Source organism: Phoca vitulina, unplaced genomic scaffold, assembly GCF_004348235.1.
Source record: "Phoca vitulina isolate PV1807 unplaced genomic scaffold, GSC_HSeal_1.0 scaffold30, whole genome shotgun sequence".
NCBI lineage: Eukaryota > Metazoa > Chordata > Mammalia > Carnivora > Phocidae > Phoca > Phoca vitulina.
Genome location: NW_022589733.1, coordinates 18,490,475 through 18,516,643, shown reverse-complemented (window position 1 = coordinate 18,516,643; position 26,169 = coordinate 18,490,475). Strand labels below are relative to the sequence as shown.

General features: G+C 47.5%; 3 protein-coding genes across 10 annotated transcripts in view; 2 read left to right on the top strand and 1 right to left on the bottom strand.

Moving 5' to 3' along the window:
* The window catches only part of DUS2 (dihydrouridine synthase 2), a 54,381-nt gene extending 40,378 nt beyond the window's left edge, over window positions 1-14,003 (bottom strand). For 3 of the 8 annotated variants that reach the window (XR_004301816.1, XM_032424593.1, XM_032424599.1), the window contains exons 1-3: window positions 13,910-13,987; window positions 11,215-11,290; window positions 4,129-4,271 (exon numbers count right to left, since the gene is read on the bottom strand). Coding sequence is in view for 7 of the 8 variants with exons in the window: in XM_032424593.1 (XP_032280484.1) it covers window positions 4,129-4,254 (126 nt within the window). In the remaining variant the exon portion in view is untranslated. The other 5 variants (XM_032424594.1, XM_032424597.1, XM_032424596.1 and 2 more) reach the window with 5 other exon arrangements.
* Window positions 14,004-14,042: 39 nt separating this feature from the next.
* On the top strand, window positions 14,043-15,879 carry DDX28 (DEAD-box helicase 28). The gene has a single exon (XM_032424592.1). The coding sequence runs from the start codon at window positions 14,058-14,060 to the stop codon at window positions 15,678-15,680; it is 1,623 nt and encodes a 540-aa protein (XP_032280483.1). The 5' UTR covers window positions 14,043-14,057; the 3' UTR covers window positions 15,681-15,879.
* A 3,017-nt stretch (window positions 15,880-18,896) lies between these two features.
* On the top strand, window positions 18,897-20,404 carry DPEP2NB (DPEP2 neighbor). The gene is made up of 2 exons (XM_032424602.1): window positions 18,897-18,963; window positions 20,100-20,404. The coding sequence occupies exons 1-2, from the start codon at window positions 18,897-18,899 to the stop codon at window positions 20,402-20,404; spliced, it is 372 nt and encodes a 123-aa protein (XP_032280493.1).
* Window positions 20,405-26,169: the final 5,765 nt, after the last annotated feature.

Below are 26,169 nucleotides of genomic sequence, written 5' to 3'. Positions count from 1 at the left end.
AGAAAGAAAGAAAGAAAGAAAGAAAGAAAGAAAGAAAGAAAGAAAAAGAAAAGAACAAGTGTTAGCAAGGACGTGGAGAAATTGTGCACTGTTGGAAGGATTGTAAAATGGTGCAACTGCTAGGGCAAACAGTACAGAGTTTCTTCCAAAAATTAAAAACAGAACTACCACCTGATCTAGCAATCCCACTTGTGGGTATATATATCCAAAAGAATTGAAAGCAAGATCTCAAAGAGATATTTGCATACTTATGTTCATAGCAGCACTATTCAAAATAACCAAGAGGTGGAAGCACCCAATGTCCATCCACCAATGATGTATAAACAGAATGGGGCAGATATATACAATGGACTATTATTCAGCCTAAAAATGGAAGGAAATCCTGTCACATATTATAACATGGATGAACCGTGAGGACATTATGCTAAGTGAAACAAGCCAGTCACAAAAAGACAAGTATCGCATGCTTCCACTTCTAGAAGGTATCTAAAGTAGTCAAATTCATAGAAACAGAAAATAGAAGACTGGTTACCAGGGGCTGGAGAGATGGGGTAAGAGGGAGGTGTTTTATGGGTACAGAGTTTCAGTTGTACAAGATGAAAAGATTCTAGAGATCTGTTTCACAACTCAACACTACCAAAGTGCACATTCAGAAATGGTTAAGATGGTAAATTTTATGTTATGTGTTTTTTAGTACACACACAAAAAAATTTTAAGTATCCATTCTAGTAATCAGGGCCTCTTAAGAACACTGCCTCCTCCCTTGGTCTTGCTTAGAGAAAGGTTTAAGTCTAACAGGTAGGTGTCCTATCACAGTCTGGGCGACTGGAGTCCCCTTGTTTTTATAAAAAGGAATAAACAAGATTACATCTGAGGAACTCCTGGAAAACCCCTATCAATAAGGCAGAACTTAGTAGGGAATCACACTACTGCTCCCTTGACTTCTGCTGAGCTAGTTCATCCTTTCTTCACCTCCAGCTGCTGAGGGGCTTTGCAGAGCTTTTAAGGAGGTGCCTGGTATTTCCTAGACCCTACACTCTGGTCCTATGAGGTGGGTGGGATGGTTTAACTAAATCCACAGCTGGACCGCCTCATGTGAACCCAGGAAGATCATCCGGGCAGCGGGCCTGCAGAGCAATGCTGGATCCACCAGGGGGCATCAGGCACCATACTGTGCCATGTCCAGTACTTGGCCCAGTCCCCAGCCACCTACTCACGCTAAGCAAGGGTCCACTGGCCGGCCTGCCTCTGCTCTCCACAGGGGTTAGGCCTGGGGGGAAGGCCTAGGTGTCCTCTGGCAGAGGCTGGTTTGTTTATAAGCCATATTGACTCTCCCAGAGTAAATGCCCGTCAAGCATGCCAAAGGGGGCATCACAAGCAAGAAAACAACAGCTAAGTTCTCTGGGACTTGTCTTTTTGGTCCCCGTTCCTCACACCCTGAGTCCATGAGTCCTCGCAGTCCTTCCTCCCAATTCTCTTCTAAACCCAAGAGGTTCTTCTGGAGGGCCAGGAGGGTGCTGGCTAAGAAAGGCTATACCTAACCCACAGCTGACTGCTCGGGGGCCTGAGTGGAGGCTCAAAGGATGAGTGACCAGATAAATAGTGCTCAGTGCACTACCACATTCCCCTGGGACTGGCCTCTGGACACAGGTTCCTCCCTGACCTGGGCACATTCTGGCAGCTTGGAAGGCTTATGGATGCCCAGCTCCCATTTCTTGGACTTCCTTGCCTCTATTTCAACAAACCCCTTAGAAGTCAGGTCCTTCACCTGTGATCCTAAACTCAGGAACCTCCCTTTCTGACTCCCACATCTGGACAACACACACTCCCTCTCTCCCATTTCACCTTGCTAACTCCCTAGATGGCTCTGGCCCTGCCCAGCTGTAGATACTGGCAGGCCAATCCCCAGCCATGAGCATCCCCCTGCCAGGTTTTGCAGCTCTCCTTCCCATAAAGCTGAAAACCAGCATGACTACGCATACCTAACTGCCAGGCAAATCTCCCAGTGCCCATTCCCCATAGGAACAGGGCCAAAATGCCCTCACTTTCTTTCCTCAGGTCCCCACCCCACTCCTGCCACCCTCATCACTGACAGAGGACTGGCTTCCCACATCTTGTCAAACAAGCCTCTCAGGCAAACTACCTTGGCTTCCCTGCCTTCCACAGTTCTCCCACTGTCCTCCCTGCCCTATCTTGGAGGCAGGCCCCACCACCTCATCTAGAATCCTGCCCCTCCAAGTCCAGGCCCTACCCACCCCACACTGAATTGCTGAATCTTCAGGCCTCCCCTCACTGCTAAGTGCTTTCTCTTATGTTGCAAACATACAAGTCACCTAGGAACAACTCCCTTCACCCAGCTTCCTTCATCTCCCCTACGCGTGTACTCTTATCTTGCCTTCACCTCTGAATTCCTGAGGGGTGGTGGGCAGCTCTGTTTCTACTTCCTCATTTGCTGCTCACTCCACAATCCATTGCCCCCACAAGTGTTTGCATCTCTGTGCCATGGCTGTCCTCCAATCATCTGATTTTCAAATCAAACACCTTTTTGGTCTTTTTGCAATTGGATTTCTCTGCATCATCTGTTACACTTGATAGACTTTGACTTTTGCCTTCCCTGATACACATTCTTCTTAATTTGCCTATTTCTCTCACTCTTTTACTTTTTTTAAATTTTATTTTAAGTAGGTTCCACACCCAATGTGGGGCTTGAACTCACAACCCCAAGATCAAGACTGAGCCAGCCACGTGCCCCGCTCTTTTACTTTTCTATCATAAATTACTTACCTGTCCCCCCACATACAAACACCCAGTAGATTAGGGTATATTCTTCCCAAGTTTCCTCTTAAGCTCTCCCTTCTCTCTATACCAGTGGCTTTCTTTTTAATTAAAGTTTTTATTTTGAGATAATTGGAGGTTCACATGCAGTTGTAAGAATGTGAGCTCCTAGGGGCACCTGGCTGGCTCAGCTGGTTAAGCGTCCAACTCTTGATCTCAGCTCAGGTCTTGATCTGAGGGTCGTGAGTTCAAGCCCCACATCAGGCCCTATATATGGGTGTAGAGCCTACTTAAAAAAAAAAAAAGAGCTCTTAAGTACTGTTTGCCCAACTTCCCCAATGGTAACATCTTACAAAACTACAGTATAATATCACAACCAGGATCCTGACACTGATACAGTTAAGCCACAGAACAGTCCCATCACCACCAGGACTCCTTGTGCTGCCCTGTTACAGCCACAGTCCCCATCCCACCACCAGTGCCTTTTAAAGATAGAAATATATGAAGCACTTGAGTAGCTTCTTCTTCAACTTCTCACACACACCAGGGAGACATATCAGGACTGGGGATGGGGGGAAGCTCTCCAGATAATTCTGTTATATGCCCAGCTAAGAAACACTGCTCACACCTCCACACTATCCAACATCAGCTACTTCTGTAATGCTGTTTTTCCTAGAAAATGCTTTTTATTTTTTTTATTTTTATTTTTTAAAGATTTTATTTATTTATTTGAGAGAGAGAATGAGAGAGAGAGAGCATGAGAGGGGGGAGGGTCAGAGGGAGAAGCAGACTCCCTGCCGAGCAGGGAGCCCGATGCGGGACTCGATCCTGGGACTCCAGGATCATGACGTGAGCTGAAGGCAGTCGCTTAACCAACTGAGCCACCCAGGTGCCCCCTAGAAAATGCTTTTTAAACCTGGGTCTAAAGTCCTACCAATCTCCAGAGCAGCCAGGACGTAGGCAACCCACTAGCTACTACCACCAGAAAATCCTGTGGCTCCCAAAACCAACCCCACCCAGCTTCCCTGGTCCTTTTCCTCCTCTTCCTAACCTTGAGTTCATTCATTCATGCACTGAATGTCTATTAATTCCTACAGAGGCCAGGGCGGTGACCTGACATGACACTCATCTAACCACCCAGCCCAGGGATCCCACAATGCCTCTGTGCTGCCCAGGTTCCTGGCCCCGAAGGGCCCAGAGAACTCACAAGTGTCATGTTTGTCTCCCGCTGCCTTCAGGGAGTGCCTGTGAAATGAGTGCCCATTCTGCCCCCACTGACTCTTGACCACTCCCACCACAGATAAGGAGGTTGCGCTGGTGGAAAGCCTTCTGGGAAAATCAGGAGCCTCTTACCTCACAGTATACAATGTCCGCTCCATAGTCCAGGGCCAGCAGCCGCATGGGGAGAGTGCCTACCCGAACCATAGGGGCTAAGATGAGTTTGTTGTGGTAGCACAATGAGAGGGTGTGCTCAATCATTCTTCCTCTGCTAAAGCCTGCAGAAAGGGAAAACAAGAGTAAGAAATCCAAATAAAGAAAATCTCTTCTGTTATCCAGGACAGGCTTTTCTTCTTCTTCCCAACACACAGGACTTTGTTTCCCTTTTCTCTGATCATAAAAATCACTCATGCTTATTTATTCACCTAAAGAATATTTATTAGTGCCTAGTCTAGGCCAGTCACTGTCCTAGTCTTTTGGGATATAATAGAGAACAAAAAAGACAAAAATTCCTGCTCTGATAGAGCTTTTATTCTAGTAGGGGAACAAAGGCAAAAAAAATAATACATAACAAATAAATTATAAAGTATGTTGGAAAATTGGTAATGCTATAGAGTAAAAAACAGCAGGGATAAAGGAAATTGAAAACACTGGGGCTGGGTTAAAATTTTTTTCCATTTTATTGAGGTGTGATTGACATATAATGTTGTATTAATTTAAGGTGTACAACATAGTGATATGATATATGTATATACTAGAAAATGATTCCCACAATAAGTTAACATCTATCACCTCACATATTAATAAATTTTTTTCTTGTGATGAGAATTTTTAAGATCTACTCTTAGCAGGGTGCCTGGGTGGCTCCGGGCTCTGCACTCAGCTCGTAAAGTCTGTCTGGGATTCTTTCCCCCTCTGCTCCTCCCCATGCTCTCACTTTCTCTCTCTCTCTTAAATAAATAAATAAATAAATAAATAAATAAATAAATAAAATCTTAAAAAATATATATCCACTCTAGGGGCACCTGGGTGGCTCAGTCAGTTAAGTGTCTGCCTTTGGCTCAGGTTATGATCCTAGGGTTCTGGGATCCAGCCCCACATCGGGCTCCCTGCTCTGCGGGAAGCCTGCTTCTCCCTCTCCCTCTGCCCGTCCTTCCCGCTATTCTCTCTCTCTCAAATAAATAAATGAAATCTTAAAAAAAAAAATCTACTCTTAGCAACTTTCAAATACATGATTTTGTCAACTATAGTTGCTATGCTATACATTACATCCCCAGAACATATTTATCTTCTAACTGGAAGTTCATATCTTTTTTTCTTTCTTTTTTTAGAGAAAGAGAAAGAAAAGGGGGTGGGGAGGTGAGGAGGGAGAGGGACAAGCCGACTCCATGCTGAGCACAGAGCCCGACACAGGGCTCGATCCCACGACCCTGAGATCATGACCTGAGCCAAAATCAAGAGTCATACATTTAACTGACTGAGCCACCCAGGCGCCCCAGAAGTTCATATCTTTTTACCACCTTCACCCATATACTCCACACTCCCAGCAAGAAAAATATAAATAAATGGTACATTAACATTTTATGGTAAAATATAAAAATATTTATATGAAATATTTACATTAAAATATAAAATTTTAAGTAGGGAAACAAAGGCTTCAATGGGAAGATGACATTTGAGCTAAGACTTGAGTTAGCCAAGTTGGTATCTAATGGAAGAATACAGAGCAGAAGAAACAGCCAGTGCAAAGGCCCTAGGGCAGGAGCTTGCCTGGTGTGTTAGAGGAACAGCAAGGAGGCCAATGTGGTTGGAACACAAAGAGAAGAGAGAGTAATGAAAGTCAGATACACGATGTCACAGCAGTAAGCAGATAGGACACCGTGGTCAGATCCATACGGCCTTACAGGACACTCTATGGACTTTGTTAGCTCTTCACGAAATAGAAGCCAGTAAAGGGTTTTAAGTAGAGGAGTAGCATGACTGAACATGTTTTCTCATGATCACAGTGATTGCTATATAAAAAGAAGTCTGCTGGGGGCCAGAGTAAACACAGGGAGACTGGGTACAAGGCTCTTTGGTAACCAACATAAAAGTTGATGGTGGCTCAGGCCAGGGAGCTGGTAGTAGAGGTGATGAGAAGTGATCACATCCTAATTATACTTTGAAAGTAGAGCCAACAGGAGTAAAAAGGAGTAAAAAAAGAAATCAAAATCCCATATCCCAGAGAGAACTGTTAATATTAATTTATTTATTCTAAGCAAATATGGACCCCTCTAAAAAGTCACGAAGCTAGCTAGCCAATGCTATGCTCTGCTCAGTTACTAACACTGTCTCCATTTTCTTTTTACTATTCAGCCCATTCCATCTGGCCCCCACCTCCACCGCTCCACTAAAACTGCTCAAAGTCACCAATTACCTCAAAGTTGTAGAATCAACCAGACACTCACCTGTCCACAATCTTGTTTCACTAACAGTATGGTGACGTGGTTGAGCCTCCCGTCTTCCTTGACCCCCGTGATCCCACACTTTCCTGGTTTTTCTCCCACCTCTCTGCCCTGCTCTTCAGTGACTTTCCTGGTTTCACCTCCTCTACTCACATGTTGAGTTTCCTCCTTAGTCTTGGGCCCTCTTCCCTTTCTAATTCCACACATTCGCCCTTGCAAATTTACTCACTCCCATGGCTTAAAATATTGGTAATATGCTGGTGATCTCCAAAGGCATTTTACATACACCAACTGCTCAATACACATCCCCACCCAGGTATCTTAAGGACATCTTATACTAAACATGCACAAAACAAGATCTTGATCTGCCCTCCTAAGCTGCCTCCTTTGTCTTCATTAATTCATTCAACAGACATATACTGAGCCCGTATGATATGCCAAGCACTGGATGGCACTATGAGGAAGAGGAGGTACAGCAGAAGAGAGGGTTATAGAAAGGGAACTTACAAATACTTGTGAAATCATAACCGTGTACAGTGCTATAAAGGACAGGAGGTTTTGGGAATCTGTGCCAGCAGGAAAGGGGTGAAGAGAAGGGCTTCCCTTAAGAAATAATTTCTTCTTCTTTTTTTATTTTACTTACTTATTTTAGAAAGGGAGAGGAGCAGAGGGGGAGGTAGGTGGGGAAAAGAACCTCAAGCAGACTCTGCATTGAGCTCGGAGCCTGACGCAGGGCTCGATCTCACGACCTTGAGATCATGACCTGAGCCAAAATCAAGAGTCGGATGCTTAACAGACTGAGCACCCAGGCACCCCAAGAAATAATTTCTGATTTAAGATTTCAAGAGAGAGAAGGTGTTAATCAGGCCAATACATGGAGAGAAAATGTTTCCCATTTCAGCAACTAGCATCTCCACTCACCCAATTACTCATCCTTAATCCATATTCCCCACATTCAATCTATCACTAACTCCTGTTGAAACAGCCTTCAAAATATAACTAATCCATCTGCTTTGCTCCATCTCCAGTGCCACCACGTGCACAAAGCCAGCCTCCTAACGGTCTCCCCAAATCTAATCTTACCCCCTCCTATACTGAGTGGCATTTGAAAAAGGCAACTCTGATACCATTCCCTCGTTTATATCCTTTAATGGCTTCCCACTGAGTTTAGGATAACTTCCAAACCCTTCTGATGACCCGGCAAGCCCTGCATGACCTGTCTCTGCCCACGTCTCCAGCTCACCTTGAGCCTCTCTCCCCCCTCACTTTCCTTGCTCTGGCCACCCTGGCCTTCTTTGAAAGTCTCCCACACCAAGCTCTGGGGTGTGCACTTGCAGTCCTCTCTGTCTCAAACACTCTCCCCGACTCAATCATACACACACACACTAACGTCCTCTTGACCTTGAATGTCCCCTTTTTGGAGACATTTCCTTACCAGACCATCTAACTTCAGGTCCCGGGTCACATGCTCTCGCAACACTTGTGCTTCCCTATAGCTCAGTTACCAATCCCCATATATCCACGCTGATTTGTGTGGTCTCTTGTTTAACCCCCAGCTCCTGTTCTAGACCACCAGGACAAGTCCACAAAGACAGGAACATGGCTACCTAGTTCACTGCCAGGTTTCTAGCCCTCAGCCCAGTATTTGGCCCTTAGCAGCCACTTTGAAAGGAAGGTGTGACTGAATACTCACTCTGTGGTGGCTGAGAACACCCCCCTGGAGGGTGGCTGGTTCGGGAACTCCCTCTGGCCCACGACAGCAGTGCCTGACAGGGCCTGCCCCTAAGAAGGCTCCTCTCAGAGAAGCTAGGCAGTCCCCACCCTTTCCTAGTTACTGTCACAACCATTCACCGCCCCGAGATCACACCCAGATCACCATTTTAGTCAAATAAACTGAGACGATTTCTCTACCATTCTTTTAAGGGCTGGTCTTCTGACAGTTTTGATTACCTTCTCAGACAGTAACCTTAACTTCAGTTGCATAGATACAAAATCCCATTAATTATAACGCTTTCAGACTGCAGATAACACCATTCAGGGAAAGCAATGAATGGAAAAAACTTTACCAGTCCCTTCCATGTAAATTTTCCTAGAGACTATGACCTTGCTTAAAAAGCGATTTCTTTAAAATAGAAATTTAGAGGCACCTGGGTGGCTCAGTCGTTAAGTATCTGCCTTCAGCTCAGGTCATGATCCCAGGGTCCTGGGATTGAGTCCCATATCGGGCTCCCTGCTCAGCAGGGAGCCTGCTTCTCCCTCTCCCACTGCCCCTGGTTGTGTTCCCTCTCTCACTGTGTCTCTGTCAAATAAATAAATAAAATCTTTAAAAAAAAAAAAAAAATACAAATTTAGAGTTAAAATGGAAGTCAATTAGGATTAAATATTCAGAGAATTATTCTATTTCCCACTCAAAACACGTGTAGATAAGAAAAAACTAAAGTGATCTATTATATTTATAAGAGAATGAGGTGATACAGCATCTCTCTGTTAAGATTCTGAACTTTGGAATCAGAGAGACCTGCACTGGAATCCCAACTCTACCCGGGCAGATGAATTAACCTAGTGGAGGCCCAGCTCCTCCCTCTGGAATATGAGGCTCCCACAGAATCCATGTCAGGTGGGATGCTATGAAGAGTCAATTCCATGATGCACAATAGCTCTCGGCACACAGTAAGGGTTTAATAAATGTTAACTGCTCTCACTATCGGGCTTTTACACTTTCAACACATTCTAAGTCTATTGTTGTATCAACAAACATCTACTAGTTCTTTTGGGATGAAGGCACTGTGTGAAGCGCTGAAGGTAAAGAAATGGGAAGAACTAAGCTCTCGACCCCAAGGAGTGTCTCGGCTCTGCCAGTGCCATCTATCAAGTGACTGATGACAAGAGCCTGCAAACCAGTCTCTCTGCTTCCAGGCTCATTATGTTCCATCTATGTTCCTTCCAGCAGCCAGAGGGGTCTTTCAAACCACAAATCAGGATAGGATATTCCCATTCTCCAAAGCCTTCCCTTCTGCCCTTAGCATTAAGTCCCAGCTCCTTCACATTGCAAACAAGGTCTGCTCCCTGCCTTCCTCAGAAGCCCTATATTTCATCACTTGCCCCCTGCCCTCTTAACTTTGCCATGCTAAGCTTCAGCTCTTCTGAACTATTTCTAGCTCCCCAAACTGGCCTGCTCTCTCTCAATTTGTAGGCTCTGAACAAGTTGCCCCTGCCTAGAACCCAGATTCCTATTCCTCCACCTGGATGACTTCCAGTAGCCTTTCAGAACCTCCATACAGATGTCACTTCCTCCAGAAAGCCTTCCCTGACACTTATCTCCCAAACACAGAGTAAGGGCACCTCCTCTTAGCTCATTCCTGTGATGGATGGAATATACTCTTGTAATTATAAGAGCAACTATCAATCTGCCTCCCTCATCACAAAGGGAAGGCAAGCACCGCATCTTGCTCATCACTAGGTCCCTGTCCCCCAGAGCACACAATCTGGCATGAGGTAGGTGTTTAGGGTTTGTTGTGAAAAGAAGTTTACAGGTCAAGTGGCAACGAGAACCACAATATGGCTCATGCTACAGCCACAGAAGAGCTCTGTCACAGACAAATGTGCTCTATCACAGAGCATTTCAAGTGCTTTGCCCTATGTCCAGTTTGGTTACAGAGCAAATGACTACCCCCCTCCTTTGCTTACCCAGTAAAGGACTATGAGCCCTTTATGCAACTTGCATAAAAGCCACCACTTGAGTGAACAAGATTCAGGTAAGAAAGCAGCAGGAGATAAAGTTGGGGGCAGACTCTGGAGACTGATTAGGAGATAAGCTGTAGGCCAAGGGCAACCATTGATGGCTTTTGAGTCAAGGGGTGACAAGGCCATGGCTGTGCTTTAGTAAGATCATTCGGACAACAGATGATGGGCTGGAGAGTGAAAGACAGGAAGGAGGTAAGGAGTTGGGTTAGAAAGAGGGTGAAATGACCTAGGCATGTAGTGAAACAGGCTGAAAAGAGAATGGCCAGCACTTGCACAACAGTCCTGATGCAGGCAGGAAAATGAAGGAACAGGGAGGGAATACTAACAGCCACTTTTTATCTTTGCAATGCCTTGCAATTCTCAAAGCGCTTCATTTATAACTGTGATTCTCAAACGGGACAGCACACTAAAATCATCTGGAAAGGCTTTAAAAGATACCAATGTCCAGGCCTTACACCCAAAACCAATTAAATCAGAATGTAACCTCCATTAGGGCAGGGATTTTACCTGTTTTGCTTGCTGTCTGTTTGAACAGTATCCAGCATACGCATGGTGCTCAGGAAACATTTACTGAATGAATAAATGAATGAATGAATGTATCATTATCACCTGAGATCCAAGGGACAATTCTGTTTAAAACTTATGGAATAACCAGGCAATGTGAGTTACCATGGCAGCCCTGGGAAAAAATACTACTAAGTTAGGCCCCTGCTCTCAGGAGCTTACATTCTTTCCATAATAAGTAAAACTTTCTTATTTCCAGAGCACTATAATATACAACATGTATCTCAATAACAACTAGAGGTTACTCAATGTGAGGAAAAGGAAAAGAGAGGAGCTTTATTCAGTGGCTAATGAACTGACAAAAAGAAATTAAGGGTCATGGGCAGAGACTGGCTCAGACAGATTCCAATCCTTATGAGATTTTGAATCAATCATATTGTCAGGACTTGAGCATGGTGAGAAAACAGCCATATACTAACCAGCTTCCCTGCCCCAAATATTTGGGCAGAACCCAAATGCAAGTACATACCTATGTATTACTCTTTTCTGATAATTCCTTCAGTGTATCTGTTCTGGCTTGATGCAAAGTAAGACTTTGTTTTTATCTGAAAAAAACAGTGGCACATGTAAATGGATAAAACCTGTTGAGTCAGATGTCCAAGAAGCTACATAGATAAGGAACAAGGCGCCCTGAGTTCTTGAAAGAATCATACAAGTAGTATAAAATCACAGTATCTTAGAGTGTCCTTTATATCAACTCCCCTCTATCATATTGCCAACCAGCAGTCATCTGGCCTGGATATGAACTTTTCAATGATGGAAAACTCCTCACCCTCAGGACAGATATGGGCAATTCTAGTTGCTACAGCAGTTCTTTATATCAAATTCAGAATCTGCCTGTTATACCTATGAGTCCTAGTTCTGCCTTCTGGAATAGTACACCCCACAGCACACCTCATCTCTTTTCCATGGGGCACATTCCCCAGATCCATAAGGACAGTTTTGTTCTGCCTAAACTTCTCTTCTCCAGCATCACTCCCTTGAATCACTTTTTCTTGTGTTTATGACTTTCAGGGCCCCCAACGTTCCTAATCCCAAGGGCAAAGCAAGCAATGGCATCGGTGTACTTGCTACAGATTCTGAGGAGGAGGCGGAGCCAGTGCAAGAGTTTGTCAAATGTGCCTACCTAAAGTGAAAGCACAAGTAATCTCAGCCTCTCTTCAGTCCTCATCCTCTATGCAAGATTTCTCAACAACACACTATTCGCATATTGGGCCAGATAATCCTTTTTTGTGGAGGGCTTTCCTGTGCATTGTACAATGTTGAGCAACATCCCTGGCCTCTGCCCACTAGATGCCAGTAGCACCTCCCCAGATGTGACACTAAAAATGTCTCCAAACTCAGGGCACCTGGGTGCCTCAGTCGGTTAAGTGTCTGCCTTCAGCTCAGGTCATGATCCCAGGGTCCTGGGATCGAGTCCCACATTGGGCTCCCTGCTCAGCAGGGAGCCTGCTTCTCCCTCTGCCTGCTCTGCATGCCCTCCCCACTGCTTGTGCTCTCTCTCTCTAACAAGTAAATAAATAATAAATAATAAATAAATAAATAAAATCTTTTTAAAAATTTTAAATTAAAAATAAAAATGTCTCGGGGCGCCTGTGTGGCTCAGTTGGTTAAGCAACTGCCTTCGGCTCAGGTCATGATCCTGGAGTCCTGGGATCGAGTCCCGCATCGGGCTCCCTGCTCAGCAGGGAGTCTGCTTCTCCCTCTGACCCTCCCCCCTCTCATGTGCTCTCTCACTCTCATTCTCTCTCTTTCAAATAAATAAGTAAAATCTTTAAAATAAAATAAAATAAAATAAAAATAAAAATGTCTCCAAACTCTGTCAAATGTCCCAGGGTGGGGCAGGGGCAAAATCACCCTCACTTGAGAGCCACTGCTCTATCCAATGACTCTGTTCACCTGTCACTACTCAAATCTCTCTCCTCTGCTGGTTTAATGAGTAACTTTCCAGAAAGTCTACTTATGTATCAAAATGGCATTTGAAACTTTAAAAGTATTTATCATTTTGGAAACAACATGCATTGGTGAGGATGTGGAGAAAAAAGAACCCTCCTGCACTATTGGTGGAAATTAAAACTGGTGCAGCCGTTGTGGAAAACAGTATGGAAGTTTCTCAAAAAAATTAAAAATAGAATTGCCATATGATCCAGCAATTCCAGTACTGGGTATTTATGCAAAGAATACGAAAACAAGAATTCAAAAAAATATATGCACCCCTATGTTTATTGCAGCATTATTTACAATAGCTAAATTATGGAAGCAACTCAAGTGTCCCTTGATAGATGAATGAATAAAGAAGATGTGGTGTATACACACACACACACACACACACACACAATGGAATATTAGCTATTAAAAAAAGAATGAAATCTTGCCATTCGCAACAACATTGATGGTATTAGAGGGTATAATGCTAAGTGAAATAAGTCAATCAGAGAAAGATAAGGGGTTTTTTTGCAACCTGAACATCTGAATTCAAGTAAAATATTCTGACAAGGGCTATGTGAGGCAAGCCACATATCTGATCACTCAGTAAGAAGGACCCTCCTCACCACTATTTAAACAATTTAGGTATCTGGGAAGCCAGTGGAGGTGAGTGATTGCAAGAATGGTAGCTTAAGGATGAAAAGTTGGGAGGGAAGGCAAGAGAATGGAGAGTGAACCTCAGCTGAAAAAGGGGGGGGGGGGGAAGTACAGAGAGAAAGGTCTGCTTGAAATAAAGCCTGAAGATCTTACCTCCCACTTCATAGAGAGGCCATAGCTTGCCCTCGGGGTTCTCAGCTCTTGGCCGAGGAAAGTGGGGGTGCCTAGATCTAAGACACCTGGCCCTTGTCTTCTCCCCCAGGCCTGACCATACATTCAGACTCTCAATAAACACTTACTACCAGACCTTGCACGGGGACCGCATCTGGGAAAACACCACCGCACCCTCGGAATTTACAGGAGACCAGCACTGGACAAGCCATCAAAGAAGCGGTGGGAGCGACAAAGGAGAATAGCAAGGGTCAGACACCCAATCTCCAGAAGCCCTCCGCCCCGCTGTCCATAAGGCCAGGCCCCCATCGCCGCGTATCGCCGGACCCCGGAGCCTGCCTCCATCGAGCCCGTTTCCCCAAGGTTGGTCCGGGTCTGGATGTCGCCAAACCCTATTCGGACCTACAGACCTCGCCGCAGTTGAACTTTACAGACTCTCCCTCCTTCCTCAGGGTTCGCCAACTCCACAAGCCTTACTGAGCCGCGCCAGACACCGTCCGCGAGGCCCTGCGCGCCCGTGACGTCATTGCCGTGCGCCTCTCGCACACCTAGAAGACTATGGCTCTGGCGCAGCCGCTGCGGCCGCTGTTGCTCGCGGTTCGGTTGCTTTTGGCGCCTCGACGGGACCTAGCGGTCCTTGGTCCCGACGAGCCCCTGCCCGTGGTGCGCATCCCGCGGGCTCTACAGCGGCGGCAGGAACAGCGGCAGAGCGGGCGACGGAGTTCCCCGCGGCTGGTGCTGGCGCGACCGGGCCCGCTGCTAATCTCAGCGCGGCGGCCGGAGTTGAACCAGCCGGCGCGCCTCACGCTGGGCCGTTGGGAGCGCGCGCCACTAGCTTCGCGTGGTTGGAAGAATCGGCGCTCCCGCAGAGACTACTTCTCTATCGAGCGTGCGCAACAGGAGGCACCATCGCTGCGGAACCCCCCATCCGAGGGCAGCTTCGCGGCTCTGGGTCTGGAACCCCGCGTGCTGCATGCACTACAGGAGGCTGCTCCTGAAGTCGTTCGGCCTACAACCGTGCAGTCGAGCACCATCCCCCCGCTACTTCGCGGCCGCCACATCCTTTGCGCGGCGGAAACCGGCAGTGGCAAGACTCTTGGATACCTGCTACCTCTGCTTCAACGGCTCTTGGGCCGGCCAAGCCTGGACTCGCACAGTATACCTGCCCCTCGAGGCCTGGTCCTTGTGCCTTCGCGAGAATTAGCCGAACAGGTGCGGGCCGTGGCCCAGCCCTTGGGCATCTCCTTGGGCCTCCAGGTGCGGGAGCTAGGGGGAGGCCATGGCATGAGTAGGATCCGGCTGCAACTGTCCAAACAACCTCCAGTAGATGTACTAGTGGCCACTCCAGGAGCTCTGTGGAAGGCCCTGAAAGGTCAACTAATCAGCCTGAAGCAGCTCTCCTACTTGGTGTTGGATGAAGCAGACACACTATTGGATGAAAGCTTCCTAGAACTAGTGGACTATATCTTGGAGAAAAGCCATATAGCAGAAGGCCCCGCTGACTTAAAAGACCCCTTCAATCCCAAAACTCAATTAGTGCTGGTGGGGGCCACATTTCCCGAAGGTGTAGGCCAACTGCTAAGTAAACTTGCCAGCCCAGACTCTCTGACCACCATCACCAGCTCCAAGCTCCACTGCATCATGCCTCACGTTAGACAGACATTTATGAGGCTGAAGGGAGCAGAGAAGGTGACTGAGTTGGTGCAGATCCTCAAGCAACATGACAGATCACAAAGGACTGGCCCCTCGGGAACTGTTCTGGTGTTCTGTAATAGCTCCAGCACTGTGAACTGGCTGGGATATATTCTGGATGACCATAAAATCCAACACCTAAGGCTGCAGGGACAAATGCCAGCCTCAATGAGGGCAGGCATCTTCCAGTGCTTCCAGGAGGGCTCCCGAGACATACTCCTCTGCACAGACATAGCCTCTCGGGGCCTGGACAGCACCCATGTAGAGCTAGTTGTCAATTATGATTTCCCCCTCACCCTGCAAGACTACATCCACAGAGCAGGTAGGGTGGGCCGTGTAGGGAGCGAGGTGCCTGGCACCGTCATCAGCTTTGTGACCCATCCCTGGGATGTAAGCCTGGTTCAGAAGATTGAGCTGGCAGCTCGCCGGAGGAGAAGTCTTCCAGGACTAGGGTCCTCAGTAAGAGAGTCTTTGCCCCAGCAGATCTGATGGTAGCTGGCTTAAATGTGATGCCATTAACAGGAATCTTTCCCTTTGCCCTGGGTGGGTGAGCACACCTGTCGGTAGGATACACTGGGCTGCCCAATCACCTCCCTGAAGGCCTGGTGAGCTGCTGTCTGGCTTCCAAAGGTAGATTTGGCCAGCACTGGAGAATGAGCATGGTTCTTTGTGGTCTTTCACATGACTCCTGGAAAATAAAGTAGATTTTTTGACTTTGTATTATGTCATAATTTCTAACAATAAATGATGTTTTTATGGGTCTAATAATAGTTAATACTGAGGTAGAATTCATTGGATTGTGAGAAGATTCACACTCCAAACAACACATCTGGGACCGAGGCTCTTTCCACTGCTGTTTTAGTTTTATTTTTATTGTTTAAAGATTTTATTCATTCATTTGAGAGAGAGCGAGCACAAGTGGAGAGAGGGAGAAGCAGACTCCCCACTGAGCAGGGAGCCTGATGTGGGACGCGATCCCAGGACCCGGAGATCATGACCCAAGCCGAAGGCAGACGCCCAACCGAGCCACCCAGCCAACCCATTCCATTGCTGTTTTAATTAGTAAACATTTAGATTTTATTTCTTGCCCCCAAAACATCCATTAAGCACCCCAGAGAAGGGAAAGGGGATATGAGTAGCAGATTTTCTTCACCAACAGTGCCCATGGCAAGCTTGGGCATTCTTGGTGAAATCTCTCTGGGAAGTACTGGCAGAGGAATAGAAGACAGACTGACACAGAAGTAATGCTTGGTGTGCATTTCCAGGCTCTGCCTTCTTTCTCATCTCTTGTGGCAGGGGAAGAGAAAAGAGGATTATACTTTTTACAAAACCGGCAAAATAGGCATGTAGCATCCTCTCTTTCCTAGGTTCCATTTTCTGCAGCATTATATAAGCCTAAAGTAATGCACAGTTGAGAGTCAAATACTCCACAAAACAACTTAAAAATACTTGCACGCTGAAAAGGATAAGGTTGCATAGAAAAGAAATGGGCCCAGGGCAATCTCTGCCAGGAGAGAATATTGCAGGGCGCCTGGGTGGCTCAGTTGGTTAAGCGACTGTCTTCGGCTCGGGTCATGATCCCAGGGTCCTGGGATCGAGTCCCACATCGGGCTCCCGGCTCAGCGGGGAGCCTGCTTCTCCCTCTGACCTTCTCCCCTCTCATGCTGTTTCTCTCCTGCTCACTCTCTAATAAATAAATAAATAAATGAATAAATAAAATTTAAAAAAAAAAAAAGAATATTGCACTAAATGTACAATCATATTTCTCTTTTTCATATGAGGAAGGTTGAGGCTCAGAGGGATAAAAGAACTTGCTCAAAATCATACACGTAAGTATGACAGAATCTGGTCTGTCTACACCAAGGGTTGAGTTATTTACCAACTTTCAATATTGCCCACTTTGACTCAAAAGCAACCCGGTTTGGACAATAATTGGTCATTCTATCCATGGATCACTGGCAGAACTGTTAAAAATACAGATTCCAGGGACACCTGGCCGGCTCAGTCAGTAGAGCATGTGACTCAATCTCTGGGTCGTAAATTCAAGCCCCATGAGGGGTAAAGAGATTACTTAAAAGTAAAATCATAAAAAAAAAAAAAAAAAAAAATTACAGATTCCTGAACTCACAACCATTTGTCTATGCTATTCTGCCTTCCCCAGAGACGCAGCCAGGTCCTGATAAGGTATCTAACCCCATCAGGTCAGAGTGATGTTCCCAGACAAACTCTCTGGAGCCTTGGAGAATCTAAGTAGTCTTCTGCTGGCCCACCTGCCAGAAAGAACCTCCTCCAGAGCTCTCCCCTTCACATTTTTCTTCCTAGCTCTCCCCAAGGGCAGTCTGCTCTAATCAGGCCTGACTTCGTGTGTCCTAACATGCACCACACTAATTCAAGCAATTCAGGAATAGAAAGAACATGATGTGGTTCTCAACCAGGGTTGCCCAACCTCTAAAATAGTAGTCCCGTCATTTTCTACCTCCAGGGCACATCGCCTTTGCCCCCAGGAAACAAGCATCCCATCTTCACATATTAAAGGTCAGCAACAGGGGGCTCCCTCCTAAGGAAGGTTATCTCTCATTGCTAGGAAGTTCTTGGCTGCACTATATCCAAGGCTGCCCCAAATATGGTTCCTTCCTGTGGGCCTGATCAGGCTAAGGGCAGAGTTTTCTATTTCCTCCTCCTCGGAGTAGGACCCAATCAGCTTTAGTAACGTCTCTTCACAGTTTGACCATGTTTTTCACCGGCACTTTTGCTGAGCCCCCACTTCATCCTTTCATAGTGGTAGGATTGTTATTACAGTATTTGCCTTTTGGGGGAGAGATGAAAGTAATGATTAAGTTGTCATTTTGTATTATGTCATTTTGTCATGAATTTGTTTTGAATTTTATACTAAAATGGGCCCACCATTCCCACTGTGTGAAGCCATTCAGGATCCTCATTTTGCCTTGGAGCACCTTTAACATCTCTCCCAGTGTTACTCTGAAATGTGATGAGCTTGTCCTCACATTCCTATCAGGTATAAATCCAGAGCCCAACATGAAGCTCTACCATTGAGCAGAACACCTCTTCACTACTTATGCAACCTTGCATAGGTTTTTTGAGTCCCCCAGTTGTAAAAACGTGAGGGTTCTGTGAATTTATATTTGGGGCAGGACAAGTTCAAGAAGAGCTTGTCTTTGCTTTTATTCTTCCCAGCTGGAATGTCTTCCCTCTCCTCTCCACGGGTCCAAATCTAACTTATCCTTCAGACCCACTGCCAAGGAGCCTTCTACACAGATCTCTGCCTCTCCAGCTGTTGAATACTTAGGGACAGTGCCATACAACGTAGCTGTCTCTTGGGTTAATCTTGCCTCTCAAGCCAATCGCAGGATGTGGGTTTCTCTTGCCCTCTTTTGGTCCCTGGGGCTGTGAGAGCCCACAGGTATGCTCCACAGGGAGTGGCTACTTCACTAGGGCTGGCTGGGGAGAGAAGTGTGAGGGCCCAGGCAGGGTGCTTCTCTGCCTCCACCCTGTTCTCCTCCACAAAACCCTGAGAGCCTGCCCCTCAAGTCACAGATTCCTTATGTGACCTCACTGGGTAGTGATGACCTCACAGGCCTTCTCACAGTTTCCATGGCAGGGTAACTACGCAAACGTGGCGCTCTCGGGGAAACTTTCCTACCAGTTCTCTACCAGATACCAATCTGTTTGGTTGCCTGAGAGAGAATGTCTGACCGGATCTTCTATATTCATTCTAACTTGTCCTCTGTGCCCTGGGAGGGCAGCACAGCAGGTAGGCCTAGGCCAGGCATCTGTCCAAGAGTCACTGGTGTACACACAACTCCACCTGGCGGCCACATGTTCCTTTGGGGCTTCCCCACCACACCTCAGAACGTAACCAGCTGTAAGTAGAACAAGCGGCCTGGGGCCCCCTCAGGGACTTACGGTGTCCCTGCTCCCTGCTGAGGACAAGTGAAAGGACATCCCTGGGCAACTATTCAGAAAGCTTCTAGTCTTTATAAATGCAGCCTTCCCTTTTGGGCTACAAGTTCCTTTTCCATTCTGACCCTTTCCTGATTGGCCCCTTAGGGAAAGTCAAGCGAATTTTTGTTGGCAAGTGATAAATGGAGCAGTTTGAGGAAGAACTGTTGAGGGCTACTCATGAACCTCCCCTTCAAACCCAGGCACCTTCACCATGCTGTCGGGTAGACACACACATGGGTCCCCTCAGAAACACCCCCAGACTGAGCTGCTGAATACTGGGGAAAGGTGGTGTCATATCGATGGGAAGAACAGAAGAGCCAAGGAGAGTGATGAGTGATACAAGACTAGAGGGCTGACGAAATGGCGTCCTAGGAGGTTGGGTTGACGTGAGCCTAGACTTGCTACCCAGAATCTGGCTCTGAAGCTCCTGCTCACTCTGCCTCCGTATTTGGCCTTTTCCTAATCTAGGTAAAAGTATCAGAGGGCTAGAGGTCAGTGTGGTTGAAAGAGGCAGTGTGAATGGGGCCCAAGAGGAGTTGCCAAGGTGGGAGGGGTTCTTAGCCCATTTATATTATTTTTTTCAACACCTGAAAGGTATTTCCATTAAAGCCCAGAAGTGACAGACCTTAAGAAATGCTTTTTCTGCTGTGGAAGGGAGACATGGAAGGGATCCTGGCTGCAACTGTTTTCAGGTTCTATGGTTTCCTCTGAGAATGGGGGACAGATTTCCAGGTCTCCTGCTGCTGCCCTAAGCTCCACAGAATCGCTTTTGCAGCCATATTCCTTCTCTAGGGGACTCATAGAGGTGATGGGCCAGGTCTGTGTTTTGGATACCAAGCAGATTAAAGGGCTTCAGCCAGAAACAGGGAGAGACATGAGAGGGGAGGTCCTGGCAAGTCACTGTATACAGCAGAAATGACTGATGAGATCTGATTTTCTTCCCAGCAGCAGTACCTCCCACTTCTCCTCCTACACCTGGTCACTACCATGTCCTCTACCGAGGGTGTGGAGAAACCCAGGTGGGCTGGCACGGGGAGACATACTGCCTAGTTGGTGGCTACCGGACCTATGGGGATGCTCCTGTGGCCACCCCAGCAAAGGCGGAAGCAGAGAAACCAATTCCCAGCCGGGCTCCCAAGAGACATCGAGCTCTCGCAGAGTCGGATAAAGACCTAGGTTGCTCCAGCCCCAAAATTCGGCGATTGCAGCATGGTGGCAGGAGGCTGACCCCACAGAAGCTTGCTGGCTGAGCCACTCTACAGAGAAGGCAAACGTTTAACCGCCTAAGACAGCTAATGCCTCTTCCTGCAGTGACCCCCTTTGCCCACCACTGGAGGTTAGAACCTGAGCCGTTCTGTCTGAGCCTTCGTCGGCCAGGAGCCTCCTTCCATACTAACTGGCCATGGGCAAGGAGCCTTAGAAACCGAGACTTGAAACGAGAGGCTGCTCTGAACATCCCAGGGTGGAAACTGGCCTGGAAGAAAACCTGATGTTTCTCTGCTCAATACTCTAGAGTCCCTTCTTGGGAAGAAGAAAGAAAAGTCTGACTCTTTGAGCCAAGGAGGATCCAGGAGCAGAGAGAGGGTTCAGAGTAGTCTCAGCAGGGGCCCATCTATCAGATAGCCTCCTGCCCCGAGTCATTGCCAGCAGCCATCAACACAAACCAAGAAGAGCTGGGCTTTTTGAAACTGAAAAAAGTAATTTGTATCTACCCAGGGAGCCTCTTGTCTGGAGTGCCAGGAGGCAGAATAAAGAGACCCAGGAAGATCCGCTCTCCAGTGCAGGAAGAAAATGGAGAGAGTTGGGTGGCACCACCACTGAGGCTCACGTGCTCCTTCATTCCCATCCCTTTCTGGCCCCAGTGGGATTTCTTACTGTTCAATAAAATGATTTTGTCTAACATATTTGACTTGAAATCCAGCTTGTCCAAGGCCAGGCCCCAAACCTCCTTGTTCCCTGAAAGTACATTCCCACATGGGGAACCTGGTGCTCTGAGACCTGCCTCCAAAAAAGACCCCTGAGTGCAGCTTCTAACTGTGTGGCTCTCACAGTGACACCTGTACAAATCGGGGCAGGACCCGGGCAGGTTCTTTAAGAAATGCAGAGCCTGATGAGAACTTCCCTCTGTGTGTGCACATGTGCGTGCATATGTGTGTGTGTGTGTGTGTCTAAGAAGATGAGAGGCAGGACTGAGAAGATGTTCTGTCAATACACCCATCTCTATCCATTTACTCCACAAAATTTTTTTAAGGATTTTATTTATTTGACAGAGAGAGAGACAGCGAGAGAGGGAACACAAGCAGGGGCAGTGGGAGAGGGAGAAGCAGGCTTCCCGTGGAGCAGAGAGCCCGATGGGAGGCTTGATCCCAGGACCCTGGGATCAGGACCTGAGCCGAAGGCAGACGCTTAATGACTGAGACACCCAGGTGCCCCTACTCCATAAATATTTATTGAGCACCTGCTGGTTGCTTGGGGTATATTAGTGAACAAGATGATTGAAGCCCCTCTCCTCATAGCACCCAGAAACTAAAGGAAGAGATAAGTAAAAGATATAATTTCAACTAGTTATAAGTGCAATAAAGAAAAGTAAGATGGGATAAAAGGATAGAGGGATGAGGGGGTGCTAGGTTCCACAAGGTAGTCAGGGGAGGCTTCTCTGAGGAGGCAACATCTCAGTGAAGGTGTGAGGGAATCCTGTGAAGAGTTGGAGGGAGACAATTCCTGGAGGAGGAAATGGCAGGAGCAAAGACCCTGAGGCAGGAATGAGGCTGGCCTGTTGTAGGACCAACAGAAAGGCTTGTGGCCAGAGAGAAAAGACAAGAATGAAAGATGTGGTTGGAGAAGCAGGCATGGGCCAGACCACAGCAGGCCTTGTCAGCCATGGTGAGGAATGTGGACCTTAAGTGTGATGGGAAAGTCATGGGAAGAAGTTGAGCAGGGTAGTGAAATGATCAGACATAGATGCTAAAAAGATCATTCTGACTACTGTGTGCCATGGCAGTGGGGTGCTGGCTGTTACCCATGGAATGTCTCTCTCAGCAGTTAAGGGGACAGTTGGTCCTAGGGAGTGGGGGTGGGGGAATATCAGCAGAGAAGAAAGCGCACAGGGTGTGTGTGGCCCTGTGTGCCAGGTCCACGTGCCTTAGCTTCCCAGATCCAAAGTGGGCACTGTCAGCAGCTTGTAGCTCTCAGGCCCAGGTGAAGCCACTCACCCTGTGGACAGCACGCTCACCCCCAAGGGCCACACCAGCAAGAGTGTTTCTCCTCTTCTGGCACCCCAAAGGCCGGGAAAGGTCCTGATAACTTAAGAAGTTTCCCTAACCTGGGTTAGAGGAAGGAGGCACAGGCCCTGGAGAGTTCCCACTGTGAGTCTCAGTTAACCCACAAAACACAGTAATGCCTCTTCCTGCAGTGACTCCCACTACCCACTGCTGGAGATTAGAACCCCGTGTTGCTCTCTGAAACTTGGTGTGACTGAGGAAGATTTGTGACCCTGGAGGAGTCAGGTAGGTTGGCAATTCCCAAACATGAGGCAAACAGACTCATGGGGCAGACTCTTAGGAAAACTAGAGATCCCCAGTGCCTACACCAGTCCTACTGAATACATTTTTCCAGGAGGAATCTGGAAACCTGCAGTTTTAAATTTTTCCCATAATCGTGATTTTATAGGAAATACAAGTGACAGAGGAACCTGTTAAATGACACCATGGGATGCAATCAGCAAGTTCTAAGACAATTCCAAAACTCTAAAGGACAAAGGACATGATTTTTTCAACAAACAAATTGCAAGGAAGGAAGGAAGAGGAACCCATGCATTAAGAGATATAATAACCGAATGCAATGTGGGTGGCCTTATCTACATTATAATCAAACAATTATTTAAAAATTAGTCCCAGGGCGCCTGGGTGGCTCAGATGGTTGAGCGTCTGCCTTTAGCTCGGGTCATGATCCCAGGGTCCTGGGATCAAGCCCCACGTCCGGGCTCCTGGCTCAGTGGGGAGCCTGCTTCTCCCTCTCCATCTCTCCCTGCTCATGCTTTCTCTTTCTCTATCTCTGTGTCTCAAATGAATAAATAAAACCTTAAAAAAAATAATAAAATAAAAAAATAAAAATTAGGCAATCAGGGAAATTTGAACATAATAGATAATTTATGATATTAAGGAAGTATTGTGACTCTCTTAGGTGCCATAATGGTTTGGTAGTTGTCTTTTAAAAAGAGCCGTTATCTTTTAGAGATGCAAACTTAAATATGGATGGAATAAATGTTTGATTTGCCTTAAAATATTCTGTAGAAGGTATAAATGAGTAAGGTATAAATGAAACAAGATGGGCCATCCACAATTGTTGAAGCTGGACCACTGGTACATAGGGGTTCAATATACTCTTCTACTTTTTCATGTTTGAAATTACCCTAATAAGTTAAAAGAGATTTTTTTTTTAAAGCTTCTCAGGTGCAGCCTGATGTTCGTCAGCCAGATTTGGAATCAGTGAGGACTCGGGGTGAAGGGGGGTTGGCTTCATAGCATAAATTAGCAGGTGGGAGCCACAGCAGCCAGGCAGAGGAGGGCAGCCCTCCTGCATGAACACAGGAAGCACGGAGGGCTCTGAGGCAGGGTACGCTGTGTACAGCATGTTGTTGCTGGTCTGACAGGCCTCAGAGATAAGCAGGCTAGGTCAGCAAAGGGACAGCAAGTCTGAACTTGAGGCTAACTGAAAAAAATCACATATGCTGCATCATAGATGTTTGTTTGGTCAGAGCCGGTTCCCAGCACTTGGTGTGCACACAGCCCACTCTTCCAGATGCTTCTGTCAGTAGATGTGGTAGATAACTGCTGGAAACTTGTCCAGCCCCTTCACGGCATACCCCAGCACGGGGCCAGCTCCAGGAGGTGATCAGTGGGGAACGCCTAGACAAACAGAGGATGTAAGGGACTTGAAGCCTCTCCCAGTGAGAGAAGGAGCAGCTGAAAGTCAAGAAGTCCATGGAACCCCAATCTGACTTGGCCCCGAGGGCATGTGCAGCTGCTGGCCTCCCTACCCTTTCCTCCCCTTCAGCCAGGCTCAAGGAGGGTTCCGTCCTCAGGCCAGGAGGCTATTCTCTCTGCCATCACTGGTTTCCCCAAATGGCTGCCTTATGTCCCATGAAGCCACACTGAAGACAGGGCCAGGCCAGTCCAACTTTGGTGAGCCTGGCAGTGGTGAACAGGAAGTGGGTGGCATGTGCAGAAGCAGACAGGACAGACCTTGCCAAATGGCTGGTAGTCATTCTCCAAAGTTCTCTCCCCACATGGGCCTGGAGCACCCACAGAGAGCGAGCCCAAAGAGATAAAAACTCTTGAGTAGCTCTGGCCTGGGGTCCCAGAGAGCCCTGGACATCAGGAAGCTAAGTACATTCCTCCACCACAAACTCAGTCCCATTGTCCTCACAAGTTGCCCCCAAATTTATGAATTCCCTCTGCCCAGTGTTCAGGGAGGCCTCCAGACAGAGGGGTACAGAGATCAAGAAAGGGCATCTGTTAGCTGGGGCAACTGCTTCATACCCGCAGTGGTCCGAGATGGAGAACAGAATTGGAAAGCTCAAAGCTGAAAAAATCTAGGAGTAAGGGAATTTTGGTTTCAAATCCCAGCTCCACCTGTCAGTTTCACCGAGATGAACCTCAATTTTCTCACCTAGAAAATGAGGCTGGTAAAAACCTACCTTGTGGGCTATCGTTAAGATCAATCGGACTACGATGCATGAGACTGGTAGCACAGCTCTGGACACACAGTAGCTTTGGCTGCTCTGGCATGTTGTCCCTGTTGTCACATGCCCTTGCTCCATGAAGGAAGGAAAGGCAGCAGTCTGCTGAGCTCCAAGTCGACTCGCTCTTCAAGGAATGTTGGTTGAGCCTTTGCTGTGTGCAGGTCTGGCACTAGGGGCCAGAATATGGTGGTCATGGCCTCACTGAGTTCACTTGCCAGCTTCGGCAGGGCCAGCGACTGCAGGCTGCTGTGAGGAGGATACGGACAAAGGCCAGGAGGAGGAGGAGGGAAAGGTTCCAGCAAACCTGAACCTGAGCAATCGGAGAGGCTCATCCACGCTCCTGTTTTTAAAGAGAGTAAGTTACTGAAGAGGGTTTGGATTTGTCAGGTTCTCCATGATATGCCCCCTCTGCAGGCGACTGAATATCACAGTTCAGAAGGTGCCATCTGAATCCCAGGGACTCCCTGTAGGATCTTCCTCAGTCGAACTCCTGTAGCCCTGCCCGTCCAGCCTCCCCCCAGCTGATGGCAAGACCGCAAGAACATGGGACGGCATGCAAACCAACCTCAGGACGGGAGTCCCAAGCCCTGTGGGCTTCACCCCTAAATCACCGAAATATCTGGTCCCAGGAAACAGCCCCGTCAGACACTTAAAGCCTGCCAGACACCACGGTGCCTTTGCTCTGGGGACCCTGTGTACTGGACCCTCCATACTGCCTGAAATCAGGCCGAGTCTGGCTGCAAGAGACCCAAGATGGACAGGAAGGCGGGCAAGGACGTGGAAGACAAAGGTGGGAATAGGGAGAAGGCCGGCTGGAAACGGGAGACAGAGAGGCACTCGTGCTTACCTAGCAAAGTGGACGGTGACTACCTTTTGAAGGAAAATGTGCTACCTGTTGGCCACTTCTGGAAGGGTAGCCTTAGCTTTGTGATTAGAGGATGTGTGTCCGTGGTGGCCAGGCTGTCTTCTGGCCAGAGAGACTGTTGTGACTTGGGAATTAGGCTCTGTCATCGTGGCAGCAGAACCAGCGTAACACCCAGAAAGAAGTAGGGGCAGCATGAGTCTCCAGGTGCAAGGAGCCCTGAATGAGGACGAACATCACCCGGGCAATGCTGGATACTGAGGAAGCCCCTGCCTCTGCCCCACTCCTGTGTTCTGAGCATGTGAAGTGGCCTATCACTCAGTCTGACAGCCTTCTTCCCTGCATATTCTTGTAATACACTGGAGATCAGTGGGGTTAGGTCAGCTCTGCCACGAAAGTGGGCTTGGACC